The sequence below is a fragment of the Pogoniulus pusillus genome, chromosome Z (assembly GCF_015220805.1).
Source record: "Pogoniulus pusillus isolate bPogPus1 chromosome Z, bPogPus1.pri, whole genome shotgun sequence".
NCBI lineage: Eukaryota > Metazoa > Chordata > Aves > Piciformes > Lybiidae > Pogoniulus > Pogoniulus pusillus.
The window spans coordinates 27,026,478-27,045,981 of NC_087309.1; the positions used below are offsets into that span (position 1 = coordinate 27,026,478).

At 42.2% G+C, this 19,504-nt stretch overlaps 1 protein-coding gene across 1 annotated transcript in view; it reads right to left on the reverse strand.

Annotated features, from left to right (window-relative positions):
* LOXHD1 (lipoxygenase homology PLAT domains 1) overlaps nt 1-19,504 on the reverse strand; it is a 188,098-nt gene that overhangs the window by 47,968 nt on the left and 120,626 nt on the right. Inside the window, exons 31-33 of the mRNA XM_064176315.1 lie at nt 14,696-14,904; nt 6,106-6,291; nt 3,324-3,451 (exon numbers count right to left, since the gene is read on the reverse strand). Of these exons, the coding sequence (XP_064032385.1) occupies nt 3,324-3,451; nt 6,106-6,291; nt 14,696-14,904 (523 nt within the window). The remainder of the gene's footprint in view (nt 1-3,323; nt 3,452-6,105; nt 6,292-14,695; nt 14,905-19,504) is intronic.

Here is a 19,504-nt window from a genome sequence, read left to right on the forward strand (position 1 = left end):
ACACTAATGTAACTAAAATTGTCTTAAATCTGCAGTAGGTTAGACAGACAGTTCGTAATGCACTATGCTGCTGAGTCAATTGGTGCTGGATACGCCCAATAAAGATGAAGTGCCTTTTACTGTTTCACTGCAGTGGCTCTCAACCATCCTTTGCTGCTGCTGCAAAGGTTTGAGTGGATCCAGACGAGGCCATGAACATGATCAAGAGGTTGGAGCACTTTCCCTATCAGAACAGGCTGAGTTGAGGATGTTTACCCTGGAGAAGAGAGACCTTTATTATGGCCTTCCAATACTTAAAGGGGGTCCATAAGAAAGATGGGGTGGGATTTTTAACAGGGAGTGTAGTAACATCAGTTAGTGGTTTTAAAATGGAAGAGGGGAGATTCAGATTAGATATAAAAAATATTTACTGTGGAGATGGTGAGATAGTAGAATAGGTTGTCCAGTGACACTGTGGATGCATCATCCCTGGAAGTGTTCAAAGCCAGGTTGGAGGTTCTGAGCATACTGGGCTACTGGAAGGTGTCTCTACCCATAGCAGAGGTGTTTGAACTAGATATTCTTTAAGAACCCTTCCAACCTGAACCATTCTATGATATCCACATGAAATAAGTGCATGGGATGCCTGCACTGCTGACAGCTAGGAGTGGTGTGAAACAGGCTGTTTGTGTATTTGGGGATATGTACATCCTTTGCAGAGGGTGCTAATGAGATAAGAAGAGCTCTATACAATTGGAGGTGTGATACAGAACACACCCAGCTAGCAGAGATATCCCAGTACACTCTCAAAGAACAGCACAGTATCCTGGTTATATGAACATATTAATCTCTGTGTTTTACTTGTCATTCTTCTTTATACAGCTTCAGTAAATTTTCAACACCTTTTGAAGATCTTCTGCTGGCAGAAGACAACCCAAGCAATTAATAACATACAAACGGTGTGACTCTATTCTGTTTTTATCCTTGTATCAGAAATTATCCATCCCACCTATGTAGACAAGTGTAATGTTTTTTGTAGGCCACACAGTTTAGGGATATCACTTGCCTGGCTATGTGGAGCAAAACTACAATCCCTTTCTTGAAAGATTGGACTTAGTTCCTGTCAGAGTTTTTTTTGTTAGTTATTGGTGAAGTCTTCTTTACTTTTAAGTACAGTTCACAAACCATTTTCCTACCTACTAGAATTGACTGTGGCACTTAAAGTAATGGAAGACAGAGCAGTCTGAGATTGTCTAAGGTCTTGGAAGGGGGATGCCACTGATAGCTAGACTGCTATTAAGCCAGGTTCATTGCCCCACATTCTGAATGTATCTCTGTAACGGGGAGCAAGGCCAAGAGCTGTGGTTTTCTGTGTGACTCAGCTGTGTTTCTCACAGAGATTTTAGTTAGCAGCACCTCTGCTGCTTTTTTTTTTTTTTTTTTTTTTTTTTCTTTTAAGAGCAAACAAGGCTCATGCTTGTTACTAACTAAACACACAAAGGTTTCAAGCCTAGCTGAACACACTTGTCTGGACACCCACTCTGCTATGAGAGCTTCGAGTAAAACATCTCCTAAGCAAACACCTCTATGCAGAGAGTCTTATCTTCAATTATCCAGCCCACATAGGATACACAAAGCTGTCACAGAGTAACTGCATCATCAGGAAGTTGGGGCAAGAGTCCATCATGACCTCAGGAAGCTGAGTTTTAGCCCTCTTGACACCTCATAAATGCCTTGCTGAATAAGATCAAAGATACTCAGTTATTTCAATTTAAGCCCTCTGAAGCCTGTATCTAAAAGGTGGTTAGTGCCACTTTCGTTCTTGAGCATGCCAAAACTCTCTGTACCAGGAGCTGCTAGAAAAGGCAACATTAGGACACGGATTGGTGGCATGCATGTTTTTTTTTTGTCTTACAGAAATGCTGGTGTCAGACTAGGGTTACAGTGTTTGTTTAGCTCCTTCTGTTGAAGAACACATGAGATTTCACAGTTTAGCAATCTCAGAGCAAGCACTCTGTGCAGCTCACAGCCCATTTCTATCTCTCTGTGCTGCAATGCCACATCTGGGCAGACAGACATCATCATGTGTCCCTTTCGTGCCAGCTGTAGACAAACCACCTCCAGTCCCCAAACCTCACTGTTACATTGGCATATCACAGAGCCTGAGATAAGAAGTTCATTTCCCAGCAGGATCCTCAGCTTACAAGCTCAGGCCCTGGAATCACTCCTCATGTGCATTTAAGGACCAAACTGTCTCACGCTTGACCAGCTCAGCAAATGGAAAGGGAGATAGAAGAGAGTCAACATCTTTATAAAACCGTAGAAGCTGCTCAAAGCCCCAGTCAGTTTGGCCTTCAGTGATTCCAGGGATGGTGCCTGCTACAATGTCTCACCACCCTCATCATTAAAAGCTTCCTCTTTATATCTAGTCTAATCTTCCCTCATTCAGCTAAAAAACATTTGCTTGTTGTCCTATCACAACAGGCCCTGTTAAAAAGACTGTTCCTATCTCTCGTAGGCCTCTTTTAAGTGTCAAAAGGCCACTAAAAGGTGACCATAAGCCTTACCTTCTCCAGACTGAACAATTCCAGCTCTTTCAGGCTGTCTTCATAGGGCAGTTGTGCAAGTCCTCTGACCATTTCTGTGGCTCTACTCTGGACTAAAAGGTTAATGTCTTTCTTATGTTGGCAGAGCCAGAGTACTACATAGTACTACAGCTGATGTCTCACCAGAACAGAGTAGAGGTGAAGAATCACATCCCTTAACTTGCTGGCCACACTGCTTTGGATGAAGCCCAGGATGTAATTTGCCTCCTGAACTGTGAGCATGGCTGACTCATGTCTGGCTTTTCATCCAGCAATCCATCTCCATACACCAAACCATCTTCCTGTCACAGGCAATTCCCAAGGCAGGTGTATGTATGATGGTTTGTCTTTAATTATGCAGTTATTAATTTATCTCCATTAAAAATGTTTAAACTAAGTTTGTCATTGTTTTTCCACCAAAGGTAGGTCTTGCACCTCTAGTTAAATCCGAAGTCCACAGTTCCTCTTGGAGCCAAAGCAGTAGTTCACAATCCATACTTTGTTTACAATGCCACGAAGGAACAGGTTAAATGAAACCTCTGCAAATGGTAAATAATGGTTTCCCTGGCTACTTGGTGCTCTCCTTTCTTGCTAAATGCTTTCCAGTAACACTTACAAAGGGCCCAGTTCTGAGTCTGTAAAGTAAATGGAAATTTTTCTCTGTGTTTCAGTGGGGATGTGCCCAAAGCCCCAAGTGCTTCTTGAAGCTTGACTCCATTATCACTCCACTTGAAAGCAAAAAAAAAAAAGTTACTATACCTGACTCCATTTTTTTCCAGCTGCATCTCCTCTGTGTTCCCATTGGATCCAAAGACTGTCATGAAAATACTGGCATCGGTACCACCATTTTCAGTATCTCCAGTAACAACTGTGACTTCATAGAGGACCTGGCAGGCATTTGAATCAATCAGAAGGTCTTATTTAAGCATCTGTCCCTAATGCATGCAAACACCTGGTCAAAAGAGTAGACAAGCTTTGCAGCAGATCTGCTGCTTTGCCAGAAATGGTTACACCAGAACTGCTTGGTTCTCAGAGGTGGAAGGTCAGAGGTTGAAACTCACTACAGAGCCCTCCTCTTTCCATTGTTTGTGATTTTTTCTGTAGATTTTCTCAGTTCTTTGTCAGGCTGAGACAAATTAATTTTGAGAACGACACACTTAGGGAGCAATGAAGACCTCTTAACTGGCTTCTCCACGGGAGTCACGACCTTCATGTCAGTGGGTGGATCTCCAACCCTCTGCTATTTTTATGTCCCTCTGGCCACCTCCCACTGCTCCAGGCCCCTGTATAGCAGCAAATTCTTTACATCTTAAAAAGACAGTTCCTCGAGGTCCAGTTGCTTCTTTCTCTTGACTGTGAAATATGTTCTGTGGCCGTCTGAGAAACATTCAGCACAACATAGTCAATGCTTTTTAAGCCTATATATCCAAACTCTCTCACTGGCAGGCACACTGCTGCATTGAACTCAGTGTTCCCAGATCTCAAACAGTAAAGGTATGCCAATTCATGAAAAGATGTTTGGCATCATTTTCACCTTATTAGTTTAACTTTGCTGGCATGTGAATAATAAGATTCAGAATAAAGTGTTTCAAGAGTGTAGAAGTCCCAGTGTCTGTCAGTGGCTTTAAGACTTTTTTGGGTTAATTAGATGCTTTTCAAGATCATACTTATAGTAAGAAGACCTCAGGATTTAAGATGTGGAAAAATGTAAATAAACAATCCCAACTATGATTTGAACATTGCACTTCTAAGAAAGTTCTGTTGGCCTGAATTACAAGCAGCACATACAAACAATTTGAAGGAGTCACATCATAGAAAAGTTATTTCTTATGTTCTTTTCAGTCTATTTTTTATGTTCTTTTCAGTCTTGAGCAACTGGTCCATCACATCTTCATCCACACACATGTGAGTTCACAGCAGATCATCACATTTGTTACAGACAAAAGAAGAAAAGCTCTTTTACCAACACATTTTAATGACTTTGGAGGATACTGGCTATGGTGGATGTTTTGCTATGTATGGGAAAGCAAATATTCAATTTCCAGCACAAGGAGGGAGTATCAAGCCAAGAGGAAAATTAAATTGAAGTAGGTACACATGGCTTTTAAAGAATCTAGCAAAGGCAAAACAAAAAAGAATTAACTTTTCCAGAGAGATTTTATGCATTAGTCTTTGAACTCTAAAAAAAAAAAAAAAAAATTAAAAAAAAAAAAAATCCACTCAAATTCTAACTACAGCTATTTGTGAGGGATCAGCCCCAAATTCCCTCAACTAGGAAACTGATTAGAAAGTCAAATGCACACTTCTGATTTCATGTTTCAACTATCTCTCCTGATTTCTTTCAAACCTTTCAGCAGGTTTCTGGTCAACATCATAGAAAAAAAAATTAATAGTTAGATGTGTCTATGTTTGGTGTGCTTATGAAATTAAATATTCAGGATTGGGCTTTTGAAAGAAGACTGAACATAAGTTTTCATTAACATCTACTTCAACCCACAGGTAAGCCAACAGATCACAGATAGGAGTTTGGAAACCTTATCTGGGGGTTATAGGAGTGATGGGAAATATTTAAGAGAGTAGGTCTTAACCTTGCCACTCAGCCTAAGAGAAGTTTTCCTTCCACCTTGGGTCAATTTTACCACTGAAACCTGTGACGAGCTTTTGAATCCTGATACTGAAGATGTTATCCTGTCCTCATGCATTTGGGGAACAAGATATATTTCAGGAGAATGTCTGTATCTTGAGAATCAAGAGCTGCGTAAGGCAAAAGCAATGTGCTATGAAAATGTAACCTCATTGTAAACCGAAACACATTTATGGATATTTTAAATTGCCATATAGGTATTAAACACAGTGTTACTGTCCCAGGCACCCAGACTATTTCTATTATAGATTTTATATCCAAAATCAGCATAGCTCAGCTTTCCTGTTTGTACTTGCTTGAAATATGTCATAACATAGACTACTACAAATTTCATATTTAGGGATTTATTTTTGTTGCTTATTCAACTTTAATAATTCATTCATTTGAACAATCAAGCAGATAAATACCTACATGTGCCAGCAATTTCCGGTTATTCTTACTTTTCAACTGAATTCAGTTTCTCTGTCCTGTATTAGAACCCTTGATGTAGAGCCACTCTATATAGATTAAAATACCTCCACTACTCTAATTTGATTAAAAGTGTCTCCTCAAAGATAGTATGATGGACTTAGATTGCACCAAGATTCACTCTTGCACCTGCCCTACTCTGTAGGTACCAGATGTGGTGACAAAATAAAGACATGTTGCTGAACGGTGTCCTACTTGCTCTGTCCTTCTGTCGTACCATGGCTGCATCTAGCCAGCATTATTAAACAGTGCTCTCAGTGGCAGTGAGGCTAGGTCATTTCTAAAGATTTTGCAAAAGCAATGGTGACTTCTGTAAATACAAGTCTCAAACCACTTGCAGAAGTCAAAGCATGAAAACAGCTGACACACAACCAATATCAGCACAGATCTATGCAATAGCTAAGGATACAAGATGAGCCTAGAGCCTACCTTGAGGCCAACATTAACACAGTCTGCATCCAGGATGTTGAGGATTCGTGAGGTGAGACCATCACCTTTGTCTCTGGCCAGCCAGCACTTACAGACAAAGTTGTACATGACACCCTTGGTAGGCACGACGATGTTGAGCTCTTCCAACATCCAGCAGCTCTCAGGGGTAGCACCATCATGCCCCACCTGTGAGTCAGTGAAAATACATCAGCTACTTAAGGGGAGTTTCTCTGGAGGAAAGGTCATCATTGCATATTTTAACCAGTGTTGAAGGACTAAGAGTGTTGACTACATACAGTGTTGTAAAGCCCACTTCTACAATGGTCTGCTTAACCTAGTGGCTGAACTGAAGGTTGAACTGGAAAGGCTAAGGGCTATAAGTGAATGTGAGAGGGATTTGGATTTATGGCACCAGGCTGTGCAAACCCCCTTAGCAGTGGGAAGTGACCCAAGAAACAAGGGAGAATGGACACAGGTACCTGTCAAAAGGGGCAAGGGAAAACCCTTCCAGCCCTACTCGCCTCCTCAGTTGCCCTTGCACAACAGATACAGGGTGTTAGAAGTTGAGGTGGTTTTGGAGGCAGAAGCATCACCATCTTGGGTGGTGGTGGTGGTGAATAAAGTAAATCAGTTGCCCCTTTGCATCAGAACTTGTAACCAAAAGAAAAAAGAGGAGGGTAATTGTTACTGGTGATTCCCTTCTGAAGGGAACAGAGGGCCCCATATGCCAGCCAGACCCCTCCCACAGGGAAGTCTGCTGCCTCCCTGGGGCCCGGGTCAGGGAAGTTACCAGAAGGCTGCCTACTGTAGTGCAGCTCTCTGATTACTATCCCTTGTTGGTTATACAGGCAGGGAATGATGAGGTTGATACCAGAGGTCTAAAAGCAATCGAAAGGCACTGTGAATAGTAATTGAGGGATCGGGGTCACAGGCAATATTTCATCTATACCCTTAGTCACAGGTTGGAATGCAGAGAGGAATAAGAAATCATGCCTGATTAACAAGTGGCTCAGAGGCTGGTGCCACCAACAAAATTTTGGATTCTTTGATCTTGGGAAACTTTAAATGGCCCTGGGTCTGCTAGCAACAGATGGGGTACAACTGACTCAGAGGGGGAGAAGGATCCTGGCACATGAGCTGGCAGGGCTCAGAAGGGCTTTAAACTAGGCTGGAAGGGGGAGAGGGTTAAACACAACAGTGCTAGAGGCAAACTGAAGGAAGCTGAGATTGGTAAGCCAGTGTCAGGGAGCTGGGGTCATTTAGCCTGGAGAAGAGGAGGCTCAGGGGGGACCACATTGCTGTCTACAACTACCTGAAGGGACATTGGAGACAGGTGGGGGTGGCCTCTTCTCCCAGGCAACCAGCAGTAGGACTAGGGGACACAGTCTCAAGTTGTGCTGGGGAAAGTATAGGCTGGATGTTAGGAGGAAGTTCTTCACAGAGAGAGTGATTGGCATTGGAATGGGCTGCCCAGGGAGGTGGTGGAGGCACCGTCCCTGGAGGTGTTCAAGAAAAGCCTGGATGAGGCACTTAGTGCCATGGTCTAGTTGACTGGCTAGGGCTGGGTGGTAGGTTGGACTGGATGATCTTGGAGGTCTCTTCCAACCTGGTTGATTCTATGATTCTATGAATGAAGGAAGCTGTGAAACAGTTTGTGTCATTTCTGCCCAACAGGCAAGACATCAATGTACATGGTAGCTGATGTGGACAAGTAAGACCAGGCCATCTGCTACTGATCATGAAAGAAGGCAAGACAGTCTCATATTAAAGAAAGCAGAGAGAAGCAAAGTATTCTGACCCACATGAAAATATATCCACTCTTGTTACTATACCACTGCTCCAATGACCTCTGCATACTGCTTTGCTGATCTCTGAGGAAACATTTCCCCATCTTTTCAGCTCTTTCCAATGCTGTAGCAATGCTTAGGAGTGACTGTTCAAAGCTTTATAGTCGAGATGAAAGACACAGATAGGCAAACACCCACATGCATTATTCAACTACTTGTTCTTTCACAAAAAATCACATCTAAATCAAATATACATATCAGGCTGTCTCTCTGCTTTGCTTGTCCCTCAACTGCAAGAGCTGTGTATTTGTATAGGAGCAAATAGAGCTTACGTCTGCAGCTGGTTGATTCTCATGAACCACTTTCTCCCAGCTCAAGAACAGTCCATAAGAAGAGAGTCACACAAAAATGGCAGGAAGCATACATGGATCAACAAGGGATTTCTGACAAGATTTAAATGAAAATTTAATAAATAAAATTTAAATCAATTTTAAATGGAAGGAGGGACTGGCTACAGGGGAGGAGTGTAAGGTGGTTGCCAGAGGATGTAGGGAGGCTACTAGGAAGGCTAAGGCTGCCTTGGAATTCAATCTTGCCAGGCAGGCCAAAGACAACATAAAAGGCTTCTTCAAATATATCGTAGGAAGAACCAGCACTAAAGGCAATATATGCCCACTGCTGAATGGGATGGGTGGCTTGGTAACAGGGGATGCAGATAAAGCAGAGCTGCTGAATGCCTTCTTTGTCTCCACCTATGCATAGGAGCCCCACACCCCTGGGGCCACAGGGGAAGACAAGGTTAAGAAGGCTTCCTTGGTTGATGGGGTCTGGGTTAGTAATGACTGGGTTAGGGAACAGTTAAGTAAACTGAACATCCACAAATCCATAGGTCCTGATGGCATGCACCTGAGAGTGCTTAAGGAGCTGGGGAGGTCATTGCCAGACCACTTTCCATCATCTTTGGCAAGTCATGGTGAACAGGAAAGGTACCCGGGGATTGGAGGAGGGCAAACATCACTCCAATCTTCAAAAAAGGTAAGAAGGAGGACCCAGGTAACTGTAAAGCAGTCAGCCTCACCTCCATCCCCAGAAGGAAATGGAGTGGCTTAACCTCAGCGCTGTGCTTAGCCATATCAAGGACAAGTAGGTCATTTGGGGCAGCCAGCATGGTTTTACAGAGGGGAAGTTATGTCTGACCAACCTGATAACGTTCTATGAGGAAGTAACCAGATGGATAGAGGGTGGAGAAGCTGTGGATGTGCTTTACCTTGATTTCAGTAAAGCATTTGACATTGTCTCCCACAGCATCCTCATAGCTAAACTGAGGAGGTGTGGTCTGGGTGATAGAGTAGTGAGGTGGATTAGGAGCCAGTTAAAGGAAAGAAGTCAGAGGGCTTTGGTGAATGGGACTGAGTCCAGCTGCAGGCCTGTAACTAATGAAGTTCCCCAGGAGTCATTACTGAGACCAGCATTACTCAACATAGTCATTAATGACCTGGCTGAGGGCATGGAGTGCTCTGTCAGCAAGTTTGCTGATGATACCAAGCTGGGTTGAGTGGCTGCCACACAGGAGAGTTGTGCTGCCATTCAGAGAGACTTAGACAGGCTGGAGAGATGAGCAGGGAGAAATTTAATGAAGTTCAACAGGGGCAGGTGTAGAGTTGTGCACCTGGAAAAGAACAGTCCCAAGGAACAGTATAGGTTGTGGACTGACCTGCTGGAGAGCAGTGAAGGGGAGAAGGACTTGGGAGTCCTGGTGGATGGAAGGATGGCCATGAGCCAGCAGTATGCTCTTGTGGCCAGGAAGGTCAATGCCATTTTGGGCTGCATCAGAGGGGTATGGTCAGTAGGTCAAGGGAGGTTCTCTTTCCTCTCTGCTCTGCCCTGGTGAGGCCTCATTTGGAGGGTTGTGTCCAGTTTTGAGTCCCCCAGCTCAAGAAGGACAGGGAGCTGCTTGAGAGAGTCCAACATAGAGTCACAAAAATGATTGTGGAAGTTGTACATCTTCCTTATGAGGAGAGACTGAGGGAGCTGGGGCTCTTTAGCTTGGAGAGGAGACAACTAAGGGGTGACCTCATTCATATTCATAAATATGTAAGGGGTGAGCACCAGGAGGATGGAGCCAACCTCTTCTTGATGATGCCCAGTGACAGGACAAGGGACACTGAGTGGAAGTTGAGGCATAGGAGGTTCTATGTGAACCTGAGGAAGAATTTTTTCACTGTGAGGGTGACAGAGCACTGGAACAGGCTGCCCAGGGAGGTTGTGGAGTCTCCTTCTCTGGAGATATTCAAGAACCATCTGGATGCATTCCAGTGTGATCTGCTCTAGGTGATCCTGCTCTGGCAGGGATGATATTTTGAGGTGGTCTCTTCCAGCCCCTGACATTTTATGATTCTACGAAAAAAATAAGACTACTAGAAGTGGTAGAGAGGACAGGGGACCTGGAGAAATAAAGACATGCTGTCCAGAGTTTGCAAGGAGGAAGTTAGGGTGAGGGTCATAAATATGGAGCATAATCAATGCTTCTACAAGTATATCAGCAGCAAAAATACGCTGATGGTGCAGAATTCTCCAAGAAACTATATGTATCCCTCTTAAAGAGCATGGGCAGTGCATCCTAGGACAGATTTACAAGTGAAATTCTGTATCACAGCTGCTGTGCAAAACTCAGAGAGTCATTCCAATGAGCTATCTGTGCATAAAAGGTTGAATAAAAGAGCTACCTATAGTTCATTATTTTCAGAGCAAATGTTGTTTGCATCTTTACTAGAAAAATTAGGTTCTTAGCTCTCTCTCTGTGTTTTTAATAACTTATTAGAATATTTAGAGTTGCTCAGAAAATATTTTTTAATAATGGATTCATCTAGAGTGATATATTTGTAGTGTCTTTTTTCATCCAAAACCCAAGTGATCTTTTTTCTTGGTCTCAGCCATTGCTGCTATTAAGGGTATTATTCCTATAATAATATCTGTGCTGCTGCACAAAATTACAGTTAACCACTAGGGAAATTCGTCTGCAATGGATGCATTAATTCTCAGATTTCTCGGGTGTGAGGTGAATGGAAATATGACACTTGCCTTCCCATTCTGTCTCTGCCAGCTTGGCTGCCCTTCTCCAAACCCAAAGTCCCTCTGAGAGTCTGGACAGTCTCTCAAGACCTGTTGCAGAATAGCATGGATGAGGAGGTAGGAAAAGCTAAGGGTAATGACTCTGAATCAGACTCTTAAGCAGACAGAGGGAAAACTTGAAAAAGACCATTAAAGTCTGCTGGTCTTTTGGGATCATCACAGCCACCTCCTAAAGTTTCATTCCAAGACATTGCTATCAACATACCAGATTTTCACAGCAAACTTTAACTGCTTTGTAATCAGTGATGGACTGGAAGAAAGCATCCTGAATATCCAGCTACCTTGGAGAACCTGCAGAGAAGCAGATTTCTAAAGGCCTCAAGAGCAACATTGTAAAATCTGGAATAAATTCATGCTGTTTGAATCTTCCTTATAGTTGGGTTTTTAGAGTAAAGCACCAAAATTTCTCTTTCAATTCCAAGTAAATCTTTAGTCCATGTGAATAAAATTAATGATCCAAAGCCATGGCCATGCCCAGACATGTATATCAGCATCACAACAAGTTTTTGGGGCTGAGATGTTTGAACTAAGTTAGAATGGCAGAATTTCAAAGGCAGATAGATCATTGGGCTGTTTGAAAACCTTTGTAACTCTCTCCTACTGTCTTTGGGGGACTGTTGAATACTTCGCATCACCAAGACCAAGATGGATGATTTCCACTGAGCATCTGAGAGACACAGAAGCTAAATGCAACAACAAGACAAAAATGGGAGGCAATTTGTGTGTCAAATAAAAGGAATAGATGAGATCTTCCTGCTTATTCCAGAAGGTGCAGAGAATACTAGAGAGATCTAAGAACATGCAATACTGCGTGTCCTTGGCTTTACTTGTCTGCTTGTGATAGAGAAAAGCTTCAAACAAGGAGTGGTTTAGACAAGTAGATAACAGCAGGACTTTTCTGGACATGTCCATGTCTTTCTGCAGCAACAGCATTCTGGAAGCAGAGATACTTTCATTCATTAGGAGAAGGAACATTAAAACTTTGTTAAAAAAGAACACAGTATAAAGTGCCTATACCAGATAAATTGTATTATTTATTTTCATGTCAGCCTGTCTGTTAAAGTGCATCAGTAATCAGTTCTGTATCTGCAGGATTACAAGACAGATATAAATGGTCTCTTTGCAAATTACTTCATGTTTCACAGCTTCTGCTTTCACTAGAGTATATTTGCAGCTGTAGATTAATACCAAACTAGAAGTGGCATCACGCTGCAAGTCTTACAATCCCACTAAATCCTGCAGTGTGTTTCCTGGGTTATGCAGAGGACTTCTGAAAATGTAATCCCTGTGCTGTGCTATATTCACATGGTAATTCTTATTCAAAACTTCTTGCCTTCTTCCAGAAGCATCCAAATGCTGAATTTGGGAACAAACTGTTCCACATTTTCCCCAAGCAGATAACTAGCAATTTTATGTGATGTCCCTGTACACTGCAATTTTCTACAAGGAAAATATGGACTGATTCCATGAGAACCATGGCAGATTGGCACATCAATGTCATTGCTGGGACATGGATCAACAAGAAGAGATTTTCCAGGCTAAGGGCACTATATGAAGGAAGCCAGAAGGCTAAGATCATTTGGCTTCTCCAGCCACAAGATCAGGAGTTAAAAGCTAAAAGGGAAAAATGAGCAAGAGATGAGGAAGCAGTCTGGTGGTATCACTGATGATAAAAGGGGTGACAGACTGCAGAAGAACATCATGTGGCTTGAAAGCTGTATGTTGTTTCTTTTTCTAACTCTCTGCATTTGATTTGCAATCTTTCCCATTTGGAATACTTTTCAAACTATTTGTTTCCCTTATTCTATTTCCAAGTGTTTTCATAGAATCATAGAATCAGTCAGGATTGGAAGGGACCACAAGGATCATCTAGTTCCAACCCCCCTGCCATGGCCAGGGGCACCCTACCCTAGATAAGGTTGCCTACAGCCTCATCCTGCCTGGTCTTAAACACTTCCAGGGATGGACCTCAACCACCTTCCTTGGCAACTTATTCCAGGCTCTCACCACTCTCATGCTGAAGAACTTCCTCCTCATGTCCAGCCTGAACCTACCCATCTCCAGCTTCACTCCATTCCCCCTAGTCCTGTCACTCTCTGATATCCTGAAAAATCCTTCCCCAGCTTTTTTGTAGGCCCCCTTCAGATACTGGAAGGCCACAAGAAAGTCACCTCAAAGTGTCCTCTCCTCCAGACTGAACAACCTCAGCTCTCTCAGTCTGTCCTCATAGCAGAGGTGCTCCAGCCCTCTGATCATCCTCACGGCCCTTCTCTGGACACTCTCCAGCATGTCCACATCCTTCTTGTAATGGGGGTTCCAGAACTGGAAGCAGTATTCCAGGTGGGGTCTCAGCAGAAGGGAGTAGAGGAGGAGAATCACCTCCCTCAACCTGCTGGCCACACTTCTCCTGATGCAGCCCAGGATCTGGGTGGCCCTCCTGGCTGCAAGTGCTTACAATGAAAGAAACAAAATTTTCTCTGTTTTTCTCCTATTCTCTTCCTGTTCCTTGCTCTACTCACTGACTGTCTCTTTTCCAGTGATCCTTCTTATTTTACTTCAGTTTGCTCCTTCTGTCCCTTTGATAGAGGGGCTTTTTTCCTCCCTCTATATCCTAGCCCATGGCTGTTCCCATATGCACACAATCTGGAAGAGAAGGATTTATGCACTTCCTTCACTTTCAAATTTTGACCCAGAGATATGCTAGATAGGGACTAAAAATAACCAGCCACTTGGAGTGCATTAAGTAAATGGCTTGATAATAAACTCAGGTCCTGCACGGGGACTTCTCAAGGTGCCAGAAGCCATTGTCTGAATGAAAGCTAATGAGAGTGCTTCTGTTTATCAGCTGTGGGCATACAACTGTGAAGATTAAAAAAAAATAAAGAAAAGAGGATCTCTTTCTCTTTGTTTCTTTAACTCATCTCTCTCTGAATACACAATCATGAGTACCAACAGGTAGATTTACTGCAACACAAAGCATGGGGTAAAAATAAAATTCAATAGGCTCTTGAATTCTTCAGATGTTGTGGTTTCAATTCTTGGGGGCTGGAGAAAGCTCTCAGGAAATGGAACTGCCACATGAAACAAGAAGATTCATGTGAATTTTAAGCTCAAGGATGGAAAGACTCTGCAAATCCTGTCTCCTGGAGCCACAGCAGAAAAAATAGGTGCTGTATTGAAATCTATTTGTCTATGTCACTTACAAATTGTGATTACTTTTCTTCTCTAAGCCTGGGTCATCCAAACTGTAAAAATAATTTTCATGTTTAGCTAGAAAATTATACAAGATGTGTTTCTCAATGAAGGCATGATTTATGAAACTCAGCTGAAACTAGTGTAAAACTCGACTGGGGAAAAGAGAGAGGACTGCACCCTGGAAAACATCACAGCATCTATCACTAAGAAGGCTGTACCAAGGAAAAATGGTGACAGAGATGGGACAAATTTGAGACATGTTAAAATCTCTTTATAATTCTGCCTTGGTTTTGTGAGATGTAAGGCATACTACTAATTTCCAGGTTCAAACACATGTGAAATCTCATTAGAACATCCCTGTCTACATTCTTCTTAGACCCAAGTGCTTTCACTGTTAAAAGTAACAGGAATGTATTCTTTCTTTCACCACATATTTCACAGGACTCTCTAGTACTTGTGTTGCATTCAGAAAGTACCTCCACTTTTTTGATCTCCCCAACATCTCGGCCCCAAACAGAGAATTTCTCTACAGAGCCATCTGCAAACTCATCTTTTTCTTCTGGTAGATCCAGCCACAGCCTCTCTGTCTGCACTTTCTGAGGACCCATGATGATGATGTACACTCGGCTGTCAGTGCTGGAGTCGTATTCTGTGCCAGTCGTGACAGTGATGTGGTATGGAATCACTGCAATAGAGGTTTAGTCAGCAAAAAGCTTACACTCATACATGGTTCAGAAAACAAAGCACTCATCCCATCAGATGGAGGAAGCAGTTGTGCATGCAAATACATTCACATCTCATGGAACTCCTTCAGAGGAGGGATAACAACATGGTGCATTTGACTAAAAATGTGCGTCAGAGACTACTTTCCCATACACACTCAGGACTGAATTCTGCAAGTGTTCATTTCTCCTGGCAACCATACTGGCTGGTAAGAAGTTATAAGTCCAGGTTTCTCCCTAATAGATGGCAGAACAGGAAAGGGCTTACTTATCCAAAGATAGCTTCCAGAAGATGAGGCTGAACACCTAAACTGTGAATAGGCTTTAGACCTCGTGGTGATCTCACACTGCTCAATAAAGACAAATAAATTTATGCTGAATCCATCAGTGACAGAATGTCCCAATATAACTTCAAATGTTTTCTTTTGTGCTTCATTCAAGGATTTATGTAATCTACCCAGGGTTTCAGCATCCTTTTGCAAATCCAGGCAAATTGCAAATAATCCTTGCACTAAAGGTAGGTTTCTCAGTAACTTTATACATTGGGTAATAATGTTATTCAGGAGGAAAACCTTCAGGTCAAGCCTTGAGCCTTAGCAGGTTTCTCTGTGGTTTCCAGACATTTCATCTCAGTTGTTAAAATGAAGTGACAGACTGCTTTTTAAGGCTCTTTCCAACAGTTCATTTGGGTAAAATGGGCAGGTGGCACAGAATTAAACCTTGAACACTCATTTGATTTCTCAGAACATTTGTGCAGAGCTGTTCAAACAATTCTGACAATACTTGGAGCTCTGAAACTTTCCTTGTCACAGACTCAAATCTCAGCCTGGCTTCATCATTACTTTTGTTTTTCAATCAAAAAATAAAACAAAACCATTAACCTTGATAGAAAACTTGGTTAGTTTTCAAATCACTTGTGATCAACATCTAATATTGCTTTCTGATGACTAACAACATTTTTGGGGTGGAGGGTTGTACTAGCATCTTGTATCAACTCTGAATGTATATATGATATTGGGGAAGACATGAATTCATGCTGAGTAGGTCTGTATTAGCTTTGGTCATACCAGAACCTGAAGAGGTTCATTGAGCCCCAGTTTGTGGACTTTGTATACCCACACAAAACTAACTGATGATTAGCAAGACTTGTGGTATCATCTGCATTTCAGTGTGCACATCAGGATAATTAATTACCTTCTTCACAAAATAACCATTGGAGATGCAGACATTAGGTGCAGGAAGGCTTTAGCTTTAGGCAAGACAGATTTTACAGGAATAAATTGAGGATTCATGTTTAGACCAGCTCCAGACTCATTTCCTAAATGAAACAAACTTTGAATAGGGACAGAATTTTATTTCATACAGCTTTTGCCCTGCTCTTCTGTGAAAAACTAAGTTCACAGAATTACTGATGTTAGATCCTCAAGCCAAAGTACTTGAAATCCTTACTTAAAAAACAAGAACTGTGAAAAATAGTTATATTTTCCCACTTTAAACAATGGATAGAGAGGCATAGAGACAGCAGGAAACACTGTTTGCTGTTCTTTCCTTTTAAAACTAGAAAAGTGGTCCTTTAATTTGCTGATATCCACGTTCCCCTTTCTCCCTCTTTCACCAGAACTCTGTAGTGTTCAAACATGGGTGAACACAAAATATGAGGTATTTGGCCATAGCAAGACACCACAGCTGCTCCAGCCTGTGCTCTTTCTCCTTGTTTCCTTGAGTCTGTGCAGACTTCAAGATGTCTGAGGGTACATGTCTCTCTCAAAATGGGTTGGGTTTCATTGGGGATGTAGACCACACCGTTTCCAGCGCTGCCTTCCAGCAACAAGCAGGGCTCCCCATTTATACTCAAGTAAGTTCCCAGTCAATAAGACCTTTCCGTGCTCTCCATTTTCACATCACCTCCTGCCTCTCAAAAGTATTCACTGTCTTGAGCATGACAGAGTCAGAACTGGCCTGCTCAAATTGTCACTCCTTTTCCCAGGCAACTCCCAGTATCAGTTTTCCTAATCAACTAATTAACATTTAGCTTTTTATCCTGTTCAAGAGGTTGGCTGTCTGTCTCACACAGTCCATCTTATCTGTCATTCCTTCAAGATGCAGCTTCCTTAATGAGGGCATATCTCTGTAACAGAGATAGCAGTGGTGACAAACTCCAGGATTCAGAGTGGACCACCCTGGCACAATGGGGCTGGCAGGAGCTATCGTAACTCTGCTGGAGAGGGGTTCTCATGGGACATGATGGTGGTTTACCCATTATTTGTGAAATAACATGGAATGCCAAGATGGCAGATGTTATCCATTGTCTTGCCACAGAATCAGTATCAGAAGGAACATAGGAATCCCTTGGTTTTCATTTGAGTACAATGTGTGATTACAAAAGAAATGTTGCCCCAAGACACATAGTTTGCAGATCAGGTTAAGCAATATTCAGCATTATGTCTGCTTCACAACTCAAAGACATGGGACATGCAACCCAGGTACAACAACACAACAGGCTGCTGGGCATCAGCTGAGCTGCTGTAACCATTTGTGTGAATTCCTTTGAACCATGTAAGTTAAAGTTATTTTAACCTCCTAAGTGAAATTACATCATTTTACACCTGACTTATCATGGCATTTTATGGTAATTTTCATTATCTTGCACTTGCTATGAACTAAGAGCACAAACACATACAGTATCTGTGTTTCTGCTGCTGCCTTACAACATGTCCACCCACAATCTTAACCTAAAGCTAAAAGACCCCATGCAGGCAAAATTTACATGAAAACTCATTGTCCTAGAACATCGAGGTGATTAATAAAAAGGTACATAAATGCAGAGGAAAAAAAAAAAAAAGCCTACATGGTAATGAAGTTACAAGGAAGTATCAACAAACTGGAGAAACTTTCTCTAAAGGTTATCTTCTGCTGATAGGCATTGATCTTCCAGGCTTCAGTTACAGCACAACTTTTCCACTTCCTGCTAGAGGCAGCCAAGCAAGACTAGCTTCCATGCATGAAAGCTGCCTTTCTTAGATAGTCCAGTACATTTCATTTTTTGTGACTTACAATGTAGAAGCATGTTCTGTCTTTTTTATTCAGCTTTGCCTAGTTTCAGGAATCTGAGCCTTAAGATTTGTCTCTACACTAGAGCCATCCATTCTTTCTATCAGTCATTTGAGAGAAAACACAGACCAGAGTTCATAGTCTCTTTGTCTTTCAGCAACATTGCTTGCAAAGCATCCTTCTCCGTCCAATTTTAAGGCAGACCACCTTCTCGAAAAGAACAAACTCACCTGAGCACTCTCAGTCAAAGCTCATGTTCCCAGAGCTGAGAGAATTCTCTGTACCCACACTCAGCTCTACAGATCCCACACCTCTCACAGCACAACAGCTGCTGTAATGCAGTTGCATGTAAGGAAGAAACCTGAAGGGTTCTGAAATACATCATATCTAAATTCATATTAAACAAAGATCCTCAGTGATGAGGCATTGCTAGCCTGATCATGAAAAGGACAGATGGATTAAATGTGGCAAGTAAGGTCTCACAGTATCACAGTATTATCAAGGTTGGAAGAGACCTCATAGATCATCGAGTCCAACTCTTGAGACATTCAAAGCTACCTTTGGTAAGTCAGCTCTAGTATGCTACATGAAATATCCTGAGTAGACCAAAGGGACATAGGAGGATAAAACCAGCTGATATCAGCAACAGGAGCTACTTTAAGGAGTCATAAGGAAACAAGCTTCTGATCATCTGAAGAAGGCTCTTTTGGTGATAACATGTCTGACTTGCCTACTATCCCTCTCACTGCAAATTGCTTTGGATCCTTTGAAGGGCAATTCAGTCAAAATCACACAAAACCTGCATAAATTCATCCCTCAGCTGTATCATACACCACTGTTCAAAGGCTAGTGTCACTTCTCCCTACCTCTGAAGCCCTTGTTGCAATGAAGTTGGTGGTGGAAGAAAAATAATAGAACAAGAGGTTGTGGTTTTAAACTAAAAGATACGAGATTTAGGCAGATGCAAGAAATGCTTTACAATGAGAGTGGTGAAGCACAGGAACAGTTGCTCAGAGAGGTGGTTGAAGACCTATCCCTGGAAGCATTCCAGGTCAGGTTGGAAGAGAGCAACCTGATCTACTTAAAGATATCTGTTCTTGCTGCAGGTTGGGTTAGACTAGATGATCTTAAAAGTCCTCCCTTACTCAAACCCGTGATTCTACGATTCAGGTCATTAGCTTTCTTTCTGAAGATGTTGTTGACTATCTTTTCCACATTTAGTGGTGTGGATGGACTCACCTTACCTTAGGTGTTTAAAGGACATGCCTTGTTGTTGCAGTTTCCAGCAGAGTCCCCTTGTGTATTTTACCTCATCATGACAAAACCCAGCATACTCTTGAACAACCATCTAGTTAAACATACTGTCACATTGTCCAAAGTATCACACTACTAGGAAAACTTACATCTTTTGGCAATGGAGAATTTAATTCTTATAAGTCACAGCATCATAAACTTCCATAGGAAAGAAAGAAGGAGGCTGGGACACTGACATTGATGTGAACTTCATGTCTC